Consider the following 22637-nt stretch of genomic DNA (forward strand, 5'->3'; position numbering starts at 1 on the left):
TCATTATTATTTCATTCAGGTTTGTACTTATTCTAGTTTTATGTTTATTTTCCAAGGTTACATAAGAATCAGTTGTTTAACAGGTATAAAAATAAAAAATACAGAAACTTGTATGAAAATTATTAAGGTGGTTCTTCACCTAACCCATTTACTTAAACTTACAGGGAAACTTGAAGAGATTGTTATTAAAGTTATAAGGCATCTTCTCTTAAAATTTTAAGTCTCTTTATCAGGCAAATTTTTGAAAACAAGTCAGTCAAAAAATGCACTGTTAACATGTATTCTTATGTAGGTTACTTTTCCATACTACGATATCATGTAATATCTCGTAAAGTAGACTTAAGATCGTAATAGAAAAAGTTTGTAGTGAAAGAAGAACTTTTCAGCTTTCTAATAATATAACAAAAGTTTGGGCTGATCAGGGAATTAGTATACGATATTTAATCGTAAACGAAATGTCTGCCGTGTAAACTGCGGCAACGTCTGCTTGAGCAGGAGCGTACATGCCATTTTCAGAACCTTGCGTCAAAAAAAATTTTTTTTACAACTCTTACTCTGACTTTATTAGCTTGTTTATTTGTATGTAAATGCAATGATATTATATTCAAGTGCCAGTACAACATATTTTATGTTGCAAATAATAAGCTAATCGAAAATTAGAAAACCACAGGGTCCCGTGTCGCTTTGATACGGCACCATCGTGAAGAACCACCTTAAGTACCTCACAGCAAACATGACTCGAAAATTATTTATTTATTTATTGCACAATTAACGGATAATTTTTTCCGTTACAAATGATCATTAAAATTAAACAATTCTTAAATTATCTTATAAATAAATACATTTAAAAAAAGCTAAAGTATAATTAAAAAAAAGAAAATTAAGTAATTGACTTTAGCATAAAATTTTGCATGTCCCTTATTTTTTTACATATTTTTTATTTTTATTTTTTACTTACTTATTCCTTCTACTGTTAAAAATGTCATTTTTTAAACTAAATAAATTTTTCAATTTGAGTATTAATTTTACCATAAATGTAGATATGTCAAAGATTTCTCATAATTCTTATGATTTACGGTCGTATCAGCAATAATTTATGTATTTATTGGTAAAAAGCGTATGCAATGACGCAAAAAACTATTTTAAGTCAAAGATTTTAATTCTTAAATAGTAAAAAATCAAACTATTGGATAAAAAAAAAGAAAAAAAAACTAAACTTTGTCTTTAAATTTAAATTTTTAAAAGCAAACGATTTATGTAAATAAATTCAAAACGGCAATAAACACTTTTATTCATAAAAAAACCAGCAGTCTCCATACCAACTGTTAGAAATTTTTGAAAAGAAAAATAAAATTGGATAAAATAAAATTCTCCTATGAAAAAAAAAAAAAAAAAAAAAACAAAAACAAAACATTGTTCGGTGCACACAATAGGTGGACATAATTACTTGGTTTTATCGATTAAAAATATTTTTAAAAAGAAACCGAACGTACTTTTTGGTCAAAGATAACACTGATTGATCTCCTACTTCAACTGTGCTCACATGCTTGCGTAAAGAAAGTTCCCTCAACTATTCAACTCCCGCTTCCAAGAGCGCGTGTAGTGCAAGTTACTAACGAGAGGCTCATTCGGATGCTTCCTCATCATGTGAGTCGTTAGATTCGATTTTTGCTTGCTCCTATGATCACAGTACGGACATTGGTAACGCGGTGGTTTTTGACACTCGTGCAAAAAGTGCGCTCGCATGTGGCGCCTGTACTTATACGTGTTGGAGCAAAGCGGACACGAGTACAATTCACTCCCAGCTGTGGTCGTGATTTTCGTGGCGTGGCCGGACTTTATGTGATCACTGAGACCCTTGCGACTCGAGTAGCAGTAATTGCAGTCGTTGCACCGCAACTTTGACTTTCTAGTTGATGGTGTTTGATTGGCAATGTTTAGTAAGTCATCGGTTTCTTGACATATCGGACTATGATATTCGATTTCTCCAAATTCGGCTGTGTCCCCTCTTAGGTATATCACTACATGGTCATCTGCAATGTCAAATATATATGAAATGTTAGTTTTCCGGTGTTGGGATTTTTACATGTTTGTATTCTTGGTTTGAGTGTGGTTTCGTGCGGAAAAGGTTGAAGTTGAGAAAAATAAAAAAATATTTAAAAAAATAGTAGTGCGAGTAATTGAAATCACACGAATTTTTTTTAAGAATTTTTTTTTTTTTTTTTTTTTTACAAGAATTATTTATTATTGTTATCCATTTTCATAATTTTACATACATAAATAACACTTTCTCGTATTATTTTATCTTTATTATGAATCATAAACTATATGGTATAATAATTAAGTGCCTAACATTATTATTAATGATTTTACTTGTTAATTTCAAAAAAGGCGTAGGAAAATACATTTGCTTTTTTTTCCATTTTTTGATTGCAAAAAAATAAAAAGTCAATTTTGTTATTGAGTCGCTGGATGTACGAAATAAAAAATAAAATACTTCGATTTGGTGAAAATTCGAAGTTAAAATTATTTTATCATACTTGAAGTCATACATTGTAATATTGCATTGACATTTAGAATAAATTTGTTGTTATTATTACAAAAAAATAATGTCATTCAAATTTATAAAAACCTAAAGGCAAAGTCAAATCCAATCTCTCAAACCTAATAATAATTATTTCAATCAACTTATCGTAATACGTTAAAATCAACATGTTTACTTTAAATTTTTTCATTTGACATCGATCGCTGAGTGGAAACATCATTTTAAATTTGTATGATAGGTACGTTTTTCGAAATTTCTGAAATTATACAAGTATTTCTGAAAAAAATTTCAAAACGTGTTGTAAAAAAATTTTGTTTTTTCTTCGGTGATACCTTTTTCCACTAACTATAGATATACTAGTTGATTTTATTAAAAAAACTGCAGTCGCATGAAAAAAAAAATCACGAAACTCGTAGTAGAGCAACGACTCTTTGTTAAAATTGCAATCTTATGAGATAACGAAACAGGTAAACTTTTACTTTGTTCTAAAACTCGATCAACCTATAGTCATATTAAATGTACGACTAATAAATCTGCTCCCTAAAAATCCAACATTCGTTAAAATGATCCAAACATACGCAAACTTCTTTTAAAATTCGTCCAACTTGAACACACGTCGAAGCTTTTTTCATCATCCGTAACAACAAAGCATTACATCTTTAAAATAGATGAAAAAAAAAAAAAAAAATAAAAAATAAAAAAAAATAATAATAATAATAAGTAATGCGTAAGGTCATTTTTCGACACTCCTACGATTTTCTCAGTCCGTACTGAAGAAGGCAAGGTAACATGCGTTCTAACGCTTTCGGCTAATTTACTAATGACAATAAACCTATAAGTAATTACAGTAAGAATTATAATGATAATAATAATCGTAACAGGGTACAGAAAAATAAAGACACACAGTACACACGTGAAGAAAAAAAAAAGTCTCAAGAATAATGGAGCGAGAGAAAGAGAGAGCAATTTTAAAAAATCCTCTAAAATTAATGTATAAGCAAATTTGGGCATAACTGCTTTAAAATGTAATTTTTTCTGAAAATACGGTGCATTGTTTTAGTGATTGAATTTTTTTTTATTTTTTTTTATTTTTACGTATAACATGATATTTTATAAAATTTGTTCCAGCAAAAATAATGCTTGATATTTTAAAAGAGGCGATATTGTTTCAAATACTTAAGTTCAAATTATATTGCCTAAAAATATAACAAGATTTTGTTTGCAAAGACAATTTTTATTTTCCAACAATTATAACAGTGATTTACGTTGTCATCAGAAAAAAAAAAAAAAACAAAAGATTCATCGAGTGTTTACAATTGTGCCCAAATCTATCAGGTATACCATTTTTTGTCTCTATCTCTCTTTTCCGCTCCTATCACTTGAGCACATAAAATTTGATGCTTTTTCCCTGATGACGGCGCACGATATGCCTCTGCATATCGATTTTGTGGTTTGAACGATGAGGACAGTAGGAGCAGCAAAACCTCCTTGGGTTGAGGCACTCGTATTTCACGTGGCGCTTCAAGTGCCTGGAATGTATGTAGCTTTTGCCGCACCGCGGACAGCTGTTTATCATAGAGTCGCAGTCACCACCGCTTATGTTGTTCATTGAGTTGCCGTTGGAGTTGTTGTGCTTGCTGTACTTGACGGAAACTTGGGGCTCGTACCACAAACCAAAGTCGTAACCTGGAAAAGAAAAAAAAAAAAAAAATTGCAAGGTGGGCGAAGAAAATTAATCTTTTAATTTTATTATGCTGCTTAGCTTATGGATGGAGAAGCGTGAAACGAGTCAGTTTGGGAAAATGGCGTCGTTATGTATTAGATTTCGTTAGATGAAAATAATAGTAATAGTTACGTGGATTTTTCGTATGAATTTTGTCAAGACACAAAAATCGAATTTTTCCAGTACAACTGAAACCACATTTTTTATTATACATTTTTCCTGAAGGAATATATTTAATGAAAGTAAAATAATGGATTAAATTTTTTTATTATTATTTTCCATCAACAATATTACCAATAGCATTATTTCCATGAATATTGTTCATATACTAAAAACTGTACGTCATTTTTTTTTTCTTGTAATTATTGGTGTGTTGATGTTATGGTAGTAATTGCGTTTGATTACAATCCAATTGTTGGGTCACCTGAAAAAATATATTTAAATCAGTAAAATGTAAATTAAAAAAAAAAAAAGAAGGATTTCTTCAATTATTCCAAACGTTTATCACAACTTCTGCAAATCTGAAGAACATTATATAAATAAAAGTAGGGGTATAAAAGTCATGTATTTCGAATAATAAGAAAATTTACAAAAATAATTTCCAATAGTTTTACAATTGTATTAAAGTAAATCGCACAATTCAGGCGTTATGTTCATCATGATGCAATAAATTGTTTATCCAGCACTTTTGTGACGCATAAAAAATATCCACTCTCTTCCCAAAATTCAAGCACCTATGAAAAAAAAAAATAAAAAAAAAAAAAAAAATACCTCACACGAGCCAAAAAACAATAGTCAAGGATCGACGTGATACTTGATTTCCTTTTTCGGATGTTTAAGGTTTAAGTGGATGATCATGTGCTCTTTGCGTTTGCTGCGATGTGGACAAAAGTGGCACAGAAACTGCGGCTTGACATCACCGCATTCAAAGTTCAAGTGGCGCTGCAGATTGTACCGCGATCGGTAATTTTTGCCGCACTCGAAACACACGTTCGTCGTCTTGGGCCCAGAATTATTTGTCAACGACAACGGGTCCAAGCAGTCGATCGACCCATACGCGTACTCGTCCTCTTCTTCTTCCTCATCTTCCTCAGACTTGAACTCCGAATTGAGCAATCGGTAGACCTTTTCTATCTTTAGTTTGATTCCTGGAACATATAACAACATTGGAGTGTTGGAAAAAAGGTCCCCATTCTTTTTTTTTTTTTCTTCTCTTAATTTCCAAGTTAAAGATGCATAGATTGTGAAAATTTGTACGTTAGGAAAAGAAATTAATAAAATAAAAGAAAAAGCCTAGATATTTCGCGAGATCCGCGTAAATGAACGAAAAAAAAATCAGCTCTCAGCTACATAAAAATGTTTATTCATGTGAACTGCACTCGATACATCTCAGAAGACATTGTACTTTTTCTTGATGTTACAAAAATATATGTACATGAAAATAAATGGAATAGATCAAGGGACGACCATGGGCTCGGTGACGAGGGTTTTTCTGTTGTAATACTTGAGCCCATCTGCCAAGTGGTGGTGGTGACGGTACACGTGCAGCCTGATGGCAGCTTTGCACTTGTTGTTGTACGGGCAATAGAAGCAGCTGAACCGAGTCGCCTCGCCCGTGTAGTTGCACTCGACCCGTTGATGCCGGAGGAGGTTTTTTCGGTAACGATAGGTTCTTCCGCACTTGGCGCAAACTTCAAAGTCCGGTGCACCGTCGGGATTTATTCGCTCGTCAGCAGGCAGGGCCAATGGGTCGGTTGGCTCGCTGGTGGCCACTGGCTTCACGTAAAAGTGATTTGTTTTTGCTGCCATCGTGTCTGAAACAAATGTAATGGAAGTTATGGACGATGGCGGTGGATTGCAAAAAGTGAGGCTAGGTGCAGTTTATGGCAAATACAGACTACAAAAAAAAAAAGGTACGAATATTGAGATTGATCGGACGCAATAAATAAACAACAGACCCTTAAATTTATCAAACGGTATTTATTTTACGCGTACAGGTAAGGAAAAAAGCGAAGGAAAAAAAAATGGTCCCAACTGCCTATAGGCACTCGTGCAGGCAGCCACATACACCCTCACAAGGTCCCAACGGCACCCAAATTTTTAAAAACGATAAAGAAACGTTTTATCCAAATCGAAGTTAAAATGTCCTTCGGAAGCTATTTTGTTAAAATAATTATATCGTTGAAAAAAACACACTTTTGTTTGTTGTATCGTTTGGAAAAAAAAAAAAAAAAAAAAAAAAAAAAAAAAAAAAAAAAAAAAAACAGTACATCTGCTGTAAAACAGTTTAGCCATTATGGGTGTCGAAATGGCTCTGATCAACATACAAGAGCGCATGTGAAAACCCTCTTTGAGTTTATCACTTTGCGTTGTGCGAGGGAAAATTTTGGTACGCCTTTTGCGTGGAGTTGAAATTGTGCTGCTCGGCGGCCACGAGGACGTCCTTGTCGAAGTATAGTTGAGCTCGAGACCTGCGTGGTTGCGATGGGTGTGCGACTTGAGCTGGTCGCTGCGCTTGCTGCGATAGCCGCAAAGAAAGCACCCGAACCTGGGCTGCACCACGCCGATCAAGCACTGGCACTCGTACTTTTGGTGGCGCAACAGGTTCTTCCACTGCTTGTACACGATTTCCCGTAATCGGTGCAAATGTTCACGGATCGGCACCCCGTTATCGCGGGTGTCGGATCCTTCCCTACCGCATTTGGAACGAAAGGAAGCGCTCTGGGGTTGGTCATAAACGATAAAAATAAAGTCGGCGAGAAAACATACGTTAGCGATCTGGTTCGAAGAGACAAGCGATGGATCGAGAGTTATCATTTTTTTTTTTTTAATTTTATTTTATAAAAAACACAATTGTCCGCACATTAAACACATTATATCAGAGCACACTGTGCCAAAAACCTTTGACGGTATACAGTGGTAGTTGAAAAAGAGACGAATCATCATTTGGAAGCAAAGGCGTCGACGTAGTTGGGTGGCAGGTTGCGGTGTCGGTTCTCCATGTGCTTGAGCATGTTGCTCTTTCGGGTGCACCGTTGGCTGCAGTACCCGCACCCAAATCGCGGGGGTCTCGAGCACTCGTACAGCTGGTGGCTCTTCAGGTGGTAATAATGTTTGTAGATTCGTCCGCACTCGACGCAAACGTTTTCGAATCTTGGCAGTTTTTTCTTGGACTTTGTCCTGGTCGAGTTTTTGCTCACGGGAATCTCTGCAGATGTGAAATCTTCGTCGCTGTCGGGAGGCTCGATCATGGTGTCCTCGATTCCTGGGGACAGCCGAATTTCGAGCGGGTCAGCCTCGTCCTCGATCGTGACACCTGAAATGCAGAGGTCGTAATTCGTTAGATGGGCTTCTTCGTAAAGGGTGGGTTGGAAAATTTGATGTGCCAACGGTTGACGGAGGGATGAGAGGTGCGAGAGATTTTCCATCGTTCGATGCGTTCGTGGGAGGCTTGATGGTCTTTGTAAAGATTCGCGCGGGCAGCTCGACGAATGAACTAACGACTTTTTACATTTTGTTTCGTTTTGTTTTTTTGCAAAAATGATTCTTTATTCGTCATTTACAAAATTATACAAGCGTGGCCGTTAAAAAGTAACATACTGTTTAAGGTCACCTTCGCATGTGGTGACGCGTCAGGTATTGGAAAACATAACATTCTCTTTCACTGTTTACGGGCTTAACAAATTTTCCGTTTTCAACATCAAAAGTAAAGAGAAGCAATTCAATGTTATAACGTAGTACTACCACGTGCATCTCGATCACGTTTTCATTGATGAATTTTCAAGTTATAAATATTTGTGTTTAATAATTTAGGATGTTTTCGCAGCTACTCAAGTAACAACGTGAAAATGTTTCTCTCGTAAAGATTTTATCCTATCTGCTGTTGAATAATGCATTATCTTTGTTATTCTCGGATAGCTGAAAAACGAAAGCGCGAACCTTGTGAAGTGAAAGACAAAAATGATAAAGAACAACAGAGTGTATGTAGCATATTAAGATGTTGAAATGAATGTACTATTTTAAAAGTCATGATGAAGATGTCAAAGAACAACAGTCGAGGCCAATCATTGATTGTTACGCAGTGGAGAGGAAGCGCCACTTTCGGCTCATTGTCTGCACGATTTGTCAATGTATCTGTCGATATCTGGAAAGGTGACTTTGTGCACTTTGATCAAGTGTCGCTTCATGTTGCCTTTGCGTTTGCTTTTGCAATGGCAGTACGTGCAGACGAAACGAGGGGGTTTTTGACACTCGTGCTTTTGGTGGCCGACCAGATGCGACTTGTACTTGTACGATCTGCTGCAGTAATGGCACACGTATTGACGCAACGGCGTGGTGTGCGGGTCGAGAGGGTCGTAGTCCGGGCTGCTTGGCTCGTCGGCCAGGGATGTGCTCGATAGCTCGTCGTCCAGCAACAGCGGGTCTCTCATGTTTTGAAGCTCGTCACCTGGAAAGTGGACAAATTAACAAACAAATACAAAAGAATTCTAGTCGTTGTCGGTTCGTTTTGTCGAGGTTTTTGTGGTTAATGTTGACAGATGGTGGGTTTTTGAAAAAAGTTTTTATGGGATAAATATAATTACTCCGTAAAATAATTCGGTTTTCGAAAAGTAAACACGTTTTTTCCTCAAACTAAGTCAAAGGATGTGTAAAAATTACTTGAAAAATTTTTTGTTACATTTTGGAAATTTATTCGTACCTAAACATAAAAAAATTTTTGAAAGAAAAGTCATTAAAATGTATCGTCTGTTGTAATTAGTTTTCGTCTAGAATGACATCCTAATGAAAAAAAAATCAATAAGAATAAATATGGGACAAGTTTTATTAAATCAAAATAATATTCCAAATAATTAACAGCTTAACGCACATTACAACACGATTGAACTTATTTCTCGTGTTTAAATTAAAACAATTTCATTTCTTTTTCTACATAAATTAAACTGTTTTTTTATACTCGTTTCTTTTGTGCTGCTACCAGTTACTATAGTTGCCCAACTTTTTTCCATAAATTTTGCTGATCAACAGTGGATTAGCGTAGCATCGTTTTTTAATGTGCCTGTCGAGCGCACTGCGCGACACGTATTTCTTGTCACAGTACATGCACTTCAGGCAAGTGAAACTGCAATATCCGATTTTACCTGAAACAAATGGAAAAACGTTGCGTCAGTGCTACTATTTATTTTCCATCGATTTGTAAACTTACAATTTGGAGGAATCGTAAACGAGTTAAGTAGGAATGAAAGCAGCTTTGGCAACTTTCACACTTGTTTTTCGTAATAATAGCAAAACCTTTATTATATATTTATATACATGACATCGAGTCACTGGTAACAGATTTAATTGCATTTTTAGATTTCCATTGACTTAAAAGTTCAATGGCCACTTAAACATTCTTATTACTACTGAATGCGGTGGTGTGTGTGTGGACCTATGTGTATGTGTATGAAAAATAGTATTATCTTTGGATTTTCATGACCAACTATGATATATACCGTATTTTTTTTGTTCCAACAATATTATTACGGCTAAAAATAGTTTTTTTTTGTTTTCACCGTCTTGTTCTTATATTTTTTGATTTTTCGAAAGTTTGTAGAAATTCAATATAAATAATTTTTTCGTGCACACTGTGATTTTCTATTTTAATCCTGTAAACGCAATAACTGTGCACTTACTTTTGTGTCATTACTCTATGAGAATATCTACGTTATCAAAATCCGTGACCGTATCTCTTAGAAGATACAAGATAAAAAAATCATTTTTACATAAGCTGTAACGATAGGTATTTCTTTTTAACCGCTTTTTAAAAATCATTACTGCTGATTATTATTTGTTGGTATTTACTGAATTATGTTAATTTAATTCTAATACGAGAAAATTTTTTTTCATAATAGTTACATTCAAAAGTCATTATGAATCATGTAACAGGACTTTTCGAATGCCATGATATGAATGCGATAGCAGTAATAGTGATATATTCAAAAAACACATGAACAAGTATGAAAAAACGTCACTGGTTTGTGAGAGTACCCCCTGTGGACTGAAATTTTTTGACAACCGGGTATTTCTAACATCTGGTACTGCATGTTGTATGCAAAATCTGAAACATAAACTGTATTACGTGATGTTTAAGTATACATATAGTCAAAAGGTCTGTTATGGAGTGTCAGTTATCATATTTTGTTATTACTGGGGATGAAACAATTTATTTTCCTTATTATTGACAAATTCTTGGATTTTTACTTCTTTGCCCATCATTATTGCATAGCCACGTAATTTACCATTCGTTTTGCAATAATGTTGTTCTACCTTGTGAATTTTCGGCAATAAAAATATTATCAGTAATAATTTGTGACGCTTTTAGTTTTTTAACTAAAAATATATAAAAAACGAGGTGATGGCTTAAATTATAAATAAAATGTTATTCCTTAGATAAAGGTGAAAAAAGCGTAAAATTACGAATGGAACAGTAAAATACTTGGTAATGATTTAATAATTTATATATTTATTGAAACAACTCGTAAAGGGAAACTGTGATACATAGACGCTTGACCTTTAAGATAAATTTATTTAAAAATTATAAACCAATTGCATTTTATTTAAAATTCCACTTAATGTACAAATTTTTTACTTCATTACAGTACACTGAAAAAAAAATTCCTTAAAATTCCAATTAAACATTTTCTTGAGAAAAAAAAAATTTATATATACACTTAATTTCACATAAAGAAAATTTTCTTGCGTGGAATAAATATTCAATTTTATTCCAAGAGATTATGTACTTGGAACTTCTCTAACAAACATATTTTCTTATTCCCGAAAAATTTGTTGTTTCATGGTAATAGTTATATAATTTTCAAAGCATTTCATTATACACTATTAAATTTCGCATCATGTGATTGCACATCTCACAAATAATCACGATAAAATGAATAACCGAATTTTACACAAATATTTCACGCTTTTACAATTATTCATATTACAAGGACGCATTCGAAGTGAATTTAAAATCCTTGTCTCGATGTTTTATGCGTATGTGCCTCTTTATGTCAGCTTTTCGTTTACTCCTGTACGTGCAATAGAAGCATCCGAAACGCGGAGGTTTGTGGCACTCGTACTTCTCATGCTGTATCAAATGGGACGAGTGCTTGTAAGATTTTCCGCAGCGCAGACACGCGTGCGGCTGTTTCGGGCTGAACGTCACTGCGGCTAAAGTCGCCGTATCTCTGAACTGCGCGAAACTCGTGTCTTCCTCGTCCAACTCGATTTTTAGCTGGTCCGTCAATGCTGGGGTTTCTACGTACATGCCGAACATACCTAGCGGATCTTCAAGCATTTCTGAAAACAACAACAGGTAGGTAAGAATTAGTTGCCGATGAAGTTGGGAACCTACTTTCTTTTGTGCTTTTTTTTCTAAATAATATTTAAACACTGAAATAGCTCGTTCGTGACGATTAGGCTGAACCATGTGATTTAGAGTTTTTACTGATTTTGGACAGTGACATAGGTATGGCGTGATTTAAATATAAAATGTTTCCTTTACATTACATATACTCGTGACAAACACTGACATCGACCATAAATATTCTTAGAGTAACAAAAAAAAAAAAAAAAATGTTTACTTACGATACCTTCTACTGATGAAAACCTAAAAAAAAAAAAAAATCGTTCATGACATCGTGGCTAAGTAAGAAAATCCATATTTTTAGAATCTGATGCAGTGATCAGAGCTAAGAAGACAGACAAGTTTATTTTTACGAGATACGATTCGTACAAAATGATTTTTCTTTGCAGCTTTTAAGAATCAATATGTTTTGTATATTATAAAAGTATTTCCAGCATTACAGATCTATCATATTTTCAGATTTGGAGCATATTTTTAGTGTCTGAGAAAATTCGTGTAGTGTTCATAAATTTTTCTGCACTTATTACACATGAAGGTTTGTGATGAGTTACGTCAATCGCATTGCATTGGTACTGTTGAAACAACACTAGTGGATCAAAGATCGAATCATCGAAACAATCTGAAATCGAAAAATGTAATTCTCATTAGTGGATGACGATCAGTGGAAAAATTATTTGCAACCTGTGGAAAAATTAAAAAAATTATTTTAGTCGTTGGATGATAAGCACCATGTAAGGTAGAGGAAATAAAAAAAGTTTACCTTTATTCAAAAAATACTTTTGAATCGTTTTGTATGAAATTTTTGCTGGACATGTTATTGCAATTGTTAAGATTAAAGTGAATTCTCCGAATTATTTGATAAACTTTTAATTTTATTCAATTTTCTTAGATTTGTTACAATGTGTTCCAAACTTTCTGCATCATTCTTGCAGTAACCAGTAATTTTTATTTTCAATTCTTATAAGACAATTTACAAAATATATTTTATGTAAAGTTGTATCATAGACTTGTAAAAAATATTTCTATGGTTTTTTTTTTAGTATTAATGCGCATTTACTTACAACTATATTAGCTGGACGACTAAATAAGAAAATATTCTTTGTATCACTGACTTGATAAACATTTAAGTATGCATACATTTTTTAAATATTTTAAACCAAAAATTTATAATTTTTTAAGATCACGGCAACACTTCAGCTTGCAAAAAAAATTTAATATTTCATAAAATGCAAAACAATATTTCATATTTACTTAAATGGTTAAACGACTAAGTATACACAACTTCAATCATATTTTTCCGAAAATCTTTCAAAATAAAATTTTGGTTAGTTAATTATAGTAAATCCTTAATGGTTTGTGGAAGGCACATTCGGAAAAACATTGACGCTGTGTGTACATGCATACACGTAAATGTGTATTGGTAACGAAAATCTTATCATAGAAACATTTCAAACTCAATAAAAAAAAAAAAATAATAATAATAATAAAAAACATAGAATATGATTGATTCTTAAGAAAAAAGATAAAAAAATAAAAAAAGGTACAACAAAAAACTGCCATCTGTAACAAACGTTAAGAAAAACCTCCATTATTTACCAAGTACTTGAAGCTCTGTTCGAGATGAACCTTCTTAATGTGTCTAAGGACATGCTCTTTGCGCTTGAAGATTCGCGAACAAAAAGCGCAAGAAAAACGAGGTCCGGAGACCAAATTCAAATCACATTCAAATCTAACGTGGCGAGACCAGTGTTTTTGGTATTTGTAAGTCTTGTCACACCTATCGCATTTGTAGGGTCTTTCTGTAGCGGGGGACATCGTGGACCCACAAAATTCTGCCGATATGTCCAGTTTCGTGTCCTCTGCCTCTACGTCACATTCCGCAAGAGCTAAGGGATCGTCGGGAAACATACCTGTAATGAAAAAGTATACCTTACTTATAGTTATCGGGCATTGGCCAAGACCAAATATACTATTAGTTAATCACACTCAATGAAAACTTCAACTTTTATTAAATTACTCACGATGAAGACCTAATCTTAAAACTAAAAAGAAATTTGCTATTTTTTGTCTAAGGAATTGTTATTAAATAAACAAAACAAGTTATTTGAACGATTATGAATGGAACAATAACATTGGAAATGGATTATATTTATTTTTATTGATTCGGTACATTCTAACAATCTTGCATACGTATCACTTTTGCGTTAAAGTGCCAGTGACAGATTAATTGTTATAAATAATTTTCATTTGCAGCAAGAGATCTTTGATGGACTTTTATCGTTGGCGTCATCGTTGTCGTCGTGATAGTATGGATGCTGATTGATAATTTGAAACTCCAACCAATGAAACCTTAAATAAGAAATTAATTGCGTCACGCAACAGCTTTTGAGTCATTGGGTGTGCACTCAAACGTTTTAGATACAAAAATCTAATTCGGAAAATTTAAAATTCACTGAAAATATTTGATGAAACAATATAATCTTTAACTAAAAACAATTTTAATTTTCTTGGTGGAACAAAGTATTTATTAACATTTGGATTTGACTAAAAATAGTAAGAATTAGGTAATGTTGAAAATTATGTTTTTAATTATATTTTTTAATTCTTAAGGATCACACGTTATATTTATAGTTTTAGTTGATTTTCATTAATCGTAAGCTCAAGCACTTGTGGGTATAGTTAGAAGACAGTAGATAGAATAATAAATAAATACAGTTACACTGCACGTAGTAATTTTTTTATTATATTTCATCGAACTACGCCTACATTTGTCAAATATTACTATAATGTTGGTAATTACATCACGAGATTTTTTTTATTTTCACAAAAAATTTCACAGGATTTTACTATGATTTTTTTCATCCATAATTTATTTATTTCCATTTTTAACAACTACTTTTCCAAAAAAAATTTTGTTGTGTTGACAGATAAAAACGTATAGCTGTAACGTATCCTCGTAATATGCTTTGAAAACGCTATGTGGACAATAATGTGCATTTTAATATATGTTTTGTGGTACGATGGATTGCCCAGAGTTGCAATGCACAAAATGTCCTTACAAAGTTTAATGAACAACTTGGTATTGAAAAAAATATTTGTACCATTTTTTCAGTAACTATGTACACTTACTTACGACATGAACTGATGGGAGATTAGGAATATTTAGTTAATCATCACTTGATAAAAGTCTAAATAGGCAAAAGTGTTTTGAGAAGACATAAAAAAATTTAGAATCGACATAAAAGTTAAGTAAATAAAAATATATTCATCTAAAGCCAAATAATATTTACTATTATATTAAATATTAAAGTGCGTCAGTGAGAAAAATTTTTAGTAAAAAGAATACAGTGTTTGGCACAATCATCCCCTAAACTTATGAATTTAATGTGAATAAATATTTAAATGGAATTGATCGAAAATCGATTTCTGGCAACGAAAAATGTTTGTTCAGATTAAATAATTGAACTTCAAGAATAATTACACGAAATGTTTTTTTTCATTTCACAAAATTTTTTTCTCAGTCTACGTAGTGCATACCATAAAAATAATATTACATATGTATTGGTAACGAACATCTTACTATCAATCCATTTAATCTTCATTAAAGATAACTTTCTTACACGAATTTTCGAACAAACAAAATGATAATAAATACAAAAATTAAAATAAAAAAGGGGTAAAATGTAACGAAAATTGTATTTTATGAAAAGCATCAAAAAAATCCACCATTATGTACCAAATAATTGAAGCTCTGCTCGGCATGTACTTCTTTAATATGTTCAAGGACATGCTCTCTACTTTTGAAAGTTAGTGAACAAAAAGCGCAAGGGAAGTTAGTTTCAGAGGAACATTCGCTTACATGTTGAGACCAGTCATTCTGATTTTCGAAAGTTCTCTCACATTTTTCGCATTTGAAGTGTAACACCCCAAGAATGATCGTTGCTAAGCTAAAATTTCCTGTCAGGGGAGGCTGGGGTGATTGTATCTCCTCTTCCTTTATGTCAATTTCCGAAAGGGCTAACGGATCGTCTGGACAAACATCTATAATGTAAAAATATACATAAGTTAGTTTTAAAAATCTTGACAGGAACAAATATTTATTATTAAATTTGTTAGTTGAATGTTTTGGAGGGTTTTATAACTTTCTTTTTGAAACAAGAATCAGTATTTTTGTAAAATATTTCATAATTTTAATTTGAAAGTCATCCAAGCTGTATTTTAGGTACTATAAAAAATGCAAGAAAATTTTAAACATATTACAGAGTGATTTCCAAATAAATAAATATTTTATTTTTAAAACCACTCATATTCAGATTTTTTATATTTTTTATGATGGTCAGATGCATTATCTATACGAAGCTATCAAGGCCTGCCGTAAGATATTAATATTGAAAAAAAAACAAAAAAAAAATTTCTAACGATGATAGGAAATTTTATGTATATTCAGATATAATTCAATAATAGCATGTACATTATTCTTGTTTTTAAGCCCATTTTTATTCATAGTAATTCTATTTCATTAAATGATGTAAAACGATGTACCATCAGGAACCTACATATCTATATTCAGGTAATAAGAATCTGGAAACAAAGTGCAGCCATCTTATTAGGCAAAATATATGAACCGTTATTTTTCGTAACAGTTGCAAGTGATACTTAAGCATCAATAATGGTATTTAGAATTCAACATCCTTATGTCAGATTCTGATGTTATCATCAGAATTTCAATAATGATTGAAAAAAATAAATTACGAAGTAAAAAAATGAATTAATATCAATGAAATCATTTGAAAATTTATGTTATTATTGAGATTTTATTTGTACAATTAATTTTACAAGGTATGCAATTCAAAAACAATTTTTTTTGTCTTCTAATGGTACGCTTTCTGGGCAAAAGTTTGCTTTTGCCGGCAAATATTGATGTGTCGATGTAACGTGTACTGATAGTGCGTTTTGTAAACGCAATGTGGGCAATGAAAACGAGCAGCTTTTCCACACTCGTATTTTTTATGACGAGAGAGATTGCCAAGTGTAGCGTAAGATTTGCCGCAACGGATGCACTTGACGCCACCCGACTCCTTATAGTGTACGTGTCTCCTCGATTCATCTAAATAACCTAAAATTAAAAAAAAATATTTCGACATTAGACAAGTTATTGTGTACTCTCGAATGAAATTTTCGCGATTGGAAATATCATTATTTTGTTCAATCGAGGTCAAGTAAGCAAAGAGTTTAAATGTAAGTTTTACCAATTACCTTTTGTTAAAGTAATAAAAATGAAGTAGCATGATTCATTGAGTGGTAATGAAAATACATTGATTGATTTATTTTTTTTTATCTGTTTAATAACTTATTTATTATTATTAATCTTTTTTTATACAATGTTGTTCAACGCACTATATTATTTGTATATATACAAATGGTAAATGATGAATTAATGCAAAACTGTTAGGTGAAAAATAAACATTAAAACACACAAGTTTGTAATGAAATTGTGAACACGTATGTTTTGTTTTTTGTGTTCGATTTTGAAGAAACAGGGTTTGCACAAAAAACACACATAGTGCTTCCATTTTTTTCCGCACTGGGTACACTGTTTAATTTTTAATTTTTTTTATTTACAATTATCGCTGGTGCAAGAATTGTCTGAGATTAAAAAATGTCAACGTTTCAGGCAAGTTAAAAAAAAAAAAAAAAAAAAAAAACGATTAAGTATAAGACAATGATCACTGTAACGGGTCCGTTTTTTGGACCATTTAATTGAAAACTAATAAAATACATACATACATACATAGTTTTGTTAAGTGTTGTCCGTGGTGAAAAATTTAATCGCGTATTAAGAAAATTATAACTAGTCTGTCTGGTATTTACACAAAATATATGAAGAATATTTAGAAATTAGTTAATGGTAAATAGTCACATCCTTGAAATACTAACAAAAATAAATTTTTGTTCTGTGCTTGCATCATCTTTTGTAATTTTTATTGTTTAGTCATTATATGTATTGGATTAAAAAATTGTTTAACAGAAAGCAATTAACTATATTAAGTATTTTCGAATTCTTAATCAACAGTAATCAACAGTTCTTTATTTATTTTTTCATCTTTAAACGAACAGGTATTACATAACTAGTACAAAAAATAATGCAATCGATTGTTGCAAAGATATAATATGTCAATCGAATAATAACAATTATTTTTTTCACCCACGTCGTAGAATTCATAATTACAATTACTGGAAAGTTTGATATTGGCACTAACATGAAACTTTAGATTTTATTGTATTAACTATGCATAAAATCCATTATTTATTAATGTACTAAATTTTAGATTTTAATGATTTTACTCATCTTTGCACAAAAGTAAGTTTATTTAACCAACAAATAGAAAAATTACATGTAACCCACAGTCAAAAATAAGTTCCTCATTGAATTATACAATTATTCATTACGTAATTATTATACGTTTTTGAAACTATTTAAAATAATAAAATCCTTAATCTAAACCACTAGGTATACATTTTTTTCTGAGCCTAAAATAATTAAAATAAACTTTGTCTATTATTGCAACTTATTCTATTCATTGCGCTATTTTGGAGCTGCTATTTAAATTCACATGACCATCTTGGAAAAAATTTTTATAAATTTTTGAACCACACATCTTATTTTATACTACAAAAACTACTTCCAAAATTTTTTCCAGATGTCAAAATAAAAATATAAGAATATAACTACTATTTCAAATAAAACAAAGTTATACTTGTACCAGCAGAGAATAACTCTGAGTTTTAATTTTAAAAAAGGATTAAGTAAAGTTATAAAGTAGAAATTTCTAGAAAAAGTGCAAATAAATTTTCCTACATAAACACAATACGGTGCTTGACAACACATGGTGCATATACACCCAAGAAAAAAAAACACTTACGATGATTAATAAAAAAAAATGTTTGGGCCAAATCTTATTTGGTTGGTAAGAAGAAAAAAAAAAAAAAAAAAAAAAAAAAAAAAAAAAAAAAAAAAAAAAAGCTTTTAATCGCTTATTCTATGTGAATAATGTCTTTTTTTATTATAAGCGTAATCAAATGTTCGTCCGTAATTTTGTGTTTATTTCTCAAGTGCCTTGCGAGATTTGATTTCTGGTGCTCTCTCTTCGAACAGTACGGACACGCATGGCGTGGTGGTTGGCCGCATTGCTCGATGTGCCGATTATAACTGGATTTGATGTGAAAGGTCCTCCGGCACCTGTCGCAAACGTAAAACTTGAAGCGTACCTGCTTCCCGTTAACAACCACGACTTTAGTTATTTTCTCCGGAGCCAATGGGTCCGACTCGTCCCCCACGGAACCTTCCTCTGCAGATTCGTCGCTGTGGATGCTTTGGTCGGATGCAACTGTTCCTCAAAAAATAACAGTAATTAAATAAGCATATTATTTTCAAATTTATTGCGCGCGTTTTCGAAAACACAATCTTACATTTAACGCAATTTTCATTGTAATTTGTGCACAGTGAACATGTGGTTATTCAGGAAATATTTTTGGGCTCATAAGAACTTTGGAGGATTCCCGTAAAATTAATTTCAAAATTATTTTCATTTCAAATCAGTACTGCACTCTCCAGAATAAATTGCCAGGTGAAGATCACGTGATTGATGAAATTTTGGGACATGATATTTCAAGCCAGGATACAAAACGAACTCACAACCAACAATCTTAATAATATATGTATCAAATACACTTTTGATGTTTTTACTTGATGCAAATGAAAAATATGAAAATTAAACAAGTAAAATAGAATTTAAAATAAGAAATTTACAAGTGCTAAAATTTGTTTGTTATATTTTTTTTACTTTAACTCTTGGTTATAACTTTATCAGAAAAAAGACTCCAGTTATGTTTTGACACAAGAGAACTTATTCCAAAGTTTGGTTTAAGTGTGTTCCGAACTTGACAAGTTTTTCTGGCTAGTGTTGTCCAAGGGTAAAGGAGAAAATGTTCAAGTGACAAGCGCAAGGCTATTTTCAAGCAAAAAAAAAACCCAAATTAAAAAATTTGCGTGCTGTGAATAAAACATCTAAATCAGTCCTACGACGGATTTCGGTTTAAAAACACACTCTGCGAACCATATGACAAATTATACGGGAAAAATGATTAAAACGGAAATTAAAACTGTGAATTAATTTTCGAAGAATCTTTATTTTAGTATAAAACATGAATGGATTTCAAATAAAGATAAAAATATATATGTATATATGTATAACCGCAGATATACTTATTGCTTTAAGTATGAAAAAAAAAAACAAGGACAATTAAAACATTGTTCGGTCTGTATAATTTCAAAACGTGTGATGGTCCATTTTCCTCAGATGTACTCTGTTGATGTGTCTCAATAGAGTGTCCGTCCTACTAAACTTGTACGGGCAGTAGTGACACGAAAACTTTGGAATTACCCCACACTCGTGCTTTTTGTGCCGATACAACGTCGACGTATTTTTGTACTTTTTGTTGCACCGATCGCAGACGTAGTATTCTCCCGATCGAATAATCGTAGTGTAATTGTTCGCGTACAAAATTTGGTCATCGATGTACTGGCCATTATCTGATTCTAAATAGGGTAACGTTGCATTGGGCACCCACTCTCGTGTCATCGCTGGAAAGAAAAAAATTTATGTCGTATCAGTAAATTTGTAATCAAACCTTCCTTAAATTTTATTACTTGTAGGTGTGCGCATGACACGTTTGGGAAAAAAAAAAAAAAAAAAAAAAAAAAAAAAAAAAAAAAATTTCCGATTGTTGAAACGAAAAAGTGTTGTTGTGTGGTGTTTAGGCACATTAAAAAAAAGGAGGACATGCTTTTTTCAACATCAGGATTTATTTGGTAACGTTTGTACAAGAAGTAGAAACATTAGTATAATGAAAATAGAAATATGTTAAGAACCGTATCATTTAGCCACTCAAGAATCATCACACATAAAAATCTTTTCCATGAAAATTCGTACCCAAATCGGGAACAAAAAATCCTCACCAAACATCAAAACAACGTGTACCCATTGTATTATTTGAATCAGAGGCACGTATAGGTATACACATATATTGTCATCAACCACTTGCAATGAGAGTCACTTGAAGAAAAATAAATCACGCCAGACCAGCCAACGATCCATCATCACACACTCGATGGCAGCTATACAGTTATGATTGACTTGGTCCCAACAGCTCTAAGATGATTCGCCGCGACTATTATTACACTTAGCCCGGCAGTTCATCATGTGGATCTTGAGATTGTCCTTGCGTTTGCAAACGTACGTGCAAAAGTCACAATTAAATTGGGCCTTGAGGCCAATGCATTCAAATTTCATGTGCCGCTGAAGGGAGTAGATGCGTGTGTAGAATTTGCCGCACTTTTCGCACACGTTCAGGGTATGTTTGGCCGACGACCGGGAGTTGGGCTTCATTGCCCATAGTTTCATCTCTTGGGTCGGGTACGGCAATTGCACAGTTGAGAACGACGTCACGTCCATACAGTCGATGAAGGTGAAATCTAGAATGGGAATTTGGCACGTTAGTACGTTGATTGATTGATTGATTGATGGCATTTTCTTTTCTTTGACTTTAAGCTAGCAATGTGCGTCTTAAGCTGGACTATGCGTTTGGTTGTTTTTGCTATTGAATCTCTGGTTTTGGGGACTGCAAAAAATGACGTGATACTTTTCATGGTCAGTTGGTTAAATTTTATGAATTTTTTGTTATTGAGATGAAAGAAAAAAAAAAAAAAAAATTCAGTATGAGTAATTTTTATATACCATTATTATTACTAATGAAACGTTGTCATGCGGATGCGAGTCTAAGCGCTCACCAAATGTATAACAATTATACTTGTGAAAGGGGAATGCTCCCATGTATGTCATGAATAAATAAATGAATATAGGCGTGAAATTTAAAATAATAACAACGAAAAACAAAAAAAATCTGTTTAATATTTAGTTATACTCTTTTGAATACATATCATACATGTTGCCAAAAATATTGCCATTGCGAAGAAAAACATTCAAAATTGGTTCTTCATATGAAATCAATCGACCAAAATCAGACATTTCATCTTTCACATAAGTGACAAACCACATCAATCTCGAGAAACAATGTATATAGGACAACAAACAAAAAAATTTCTATGGTTATAAAACGCTTTTCATCAAACGGTGATAAATTCTAGTGCAAGTACGAATTCGACATGTGACGGTTGAAATTGTCTCATCGAGTTTGCCAGAATAATTGCACAAGAGAAGCTTGAGGGTTTGATAACAAAAAAAGGCGGCGAAACCGAGTACTGAAGGTGTTTTTATTAAATCGTTCAATGAATTATACAATATGTTTCACAGCGAGTATAAGAATTGAAGAAAAAAAAAAAGAAAAAAAAAAAAAGTCTCGATAACTATTTGAATCATCTAAACATGTTTAAAATTTGGCGCAAATCCACTGAATTGTTCCGGTCTTTTAGACTTTTTTCCTGGGACGAGGCAAATTGAAATTCGGACTTGCGGCGCGATCCTTGTGCCGATGGATAGTGTGGGTTATCAGATGCGTCCGATACTTGGCCATGTAAGGGCAGTACTCGCAGGCAAATTGTCGAGGTTTGTTGCATTCGTACATCCGGTGGCGTTTCAGCGAACAAAAGCGCTTATAGGATTTCCCGCACCTGTTGCAGGTGTTTTGCATTTGCTGCAAAAATACGGGCTCGGCTGCCAAAGTTTGATCGCTGAATGCCGGAAGAATGACATTGTAGTCGGGAGTGATGAACAACGGATCTGGAAGTAGAGGCAAACGAGGTGGTTAGTTGTGAACTGGGACAGTTTCTTTGCTTTTTTTTTTATCATCACAGACAACAATCACACTATTATAAGGGAGAAAAGTACTAATTCATTGTGTGCTTGATTGGTCGTAAGAAAATCGACAGCATTTTTTTTTTTTTTTTT

The 22637-nt window shown here is 32.6% G+C and overlaps 2 protein-coding genes across 5 annotated transcripts in view; both read right to left on the reverse strand.

Annotated features, from left to right (window-relative positions):
- Positions 1-22637, reverse strand: part of LOC106645527 (uncharacterized) — a 207548-nt gene that overhangs the window by 18866 nt on the left and 166045 nt on the right. The window lies entirely within an intron of this gene.
- LOC149375081 (zinc finger X-chromosomal protein-like) lies at positions 7130-7543 on the reverse strand. The gene has a single exon (XM_089590561.1). It carries the CDS (start codon positions 7517-7519, stop codon positions 7211-7213), a length of 309 nt encoding a protein of 102 aa, XP_089446687.1. The 5' UTR covers positions 7520-7543; the 3' UTR covers positions 7130-7210.

This window comes from Copidosoma floridanum, unplaced genomic scaffold (assembly GCF_036245765.1).
Source record: "Copidosoma floridanum isolate Cflo_tuat_1 unplaced genomic scaffold, Cflo_Japanese_pri ptg000012l, whole genome shotgun sequence".
Lineage (NCBI taxonomy): Eukaryota > Metazoa > Arthropoda > Insecta > Hymenoptera > Encyrtidae > Copidosoma > Copidosoma floridanum.

Excerpts from the sequence above, each read along its gene's own strand:
- LOC149375081 (XM_089590561.1), bottom strand. The coding sequence starts at position 7,519 with ATGATCGAGCCTCCCGACAGCGACGAAGATTTCACATCTGCAGAGATT.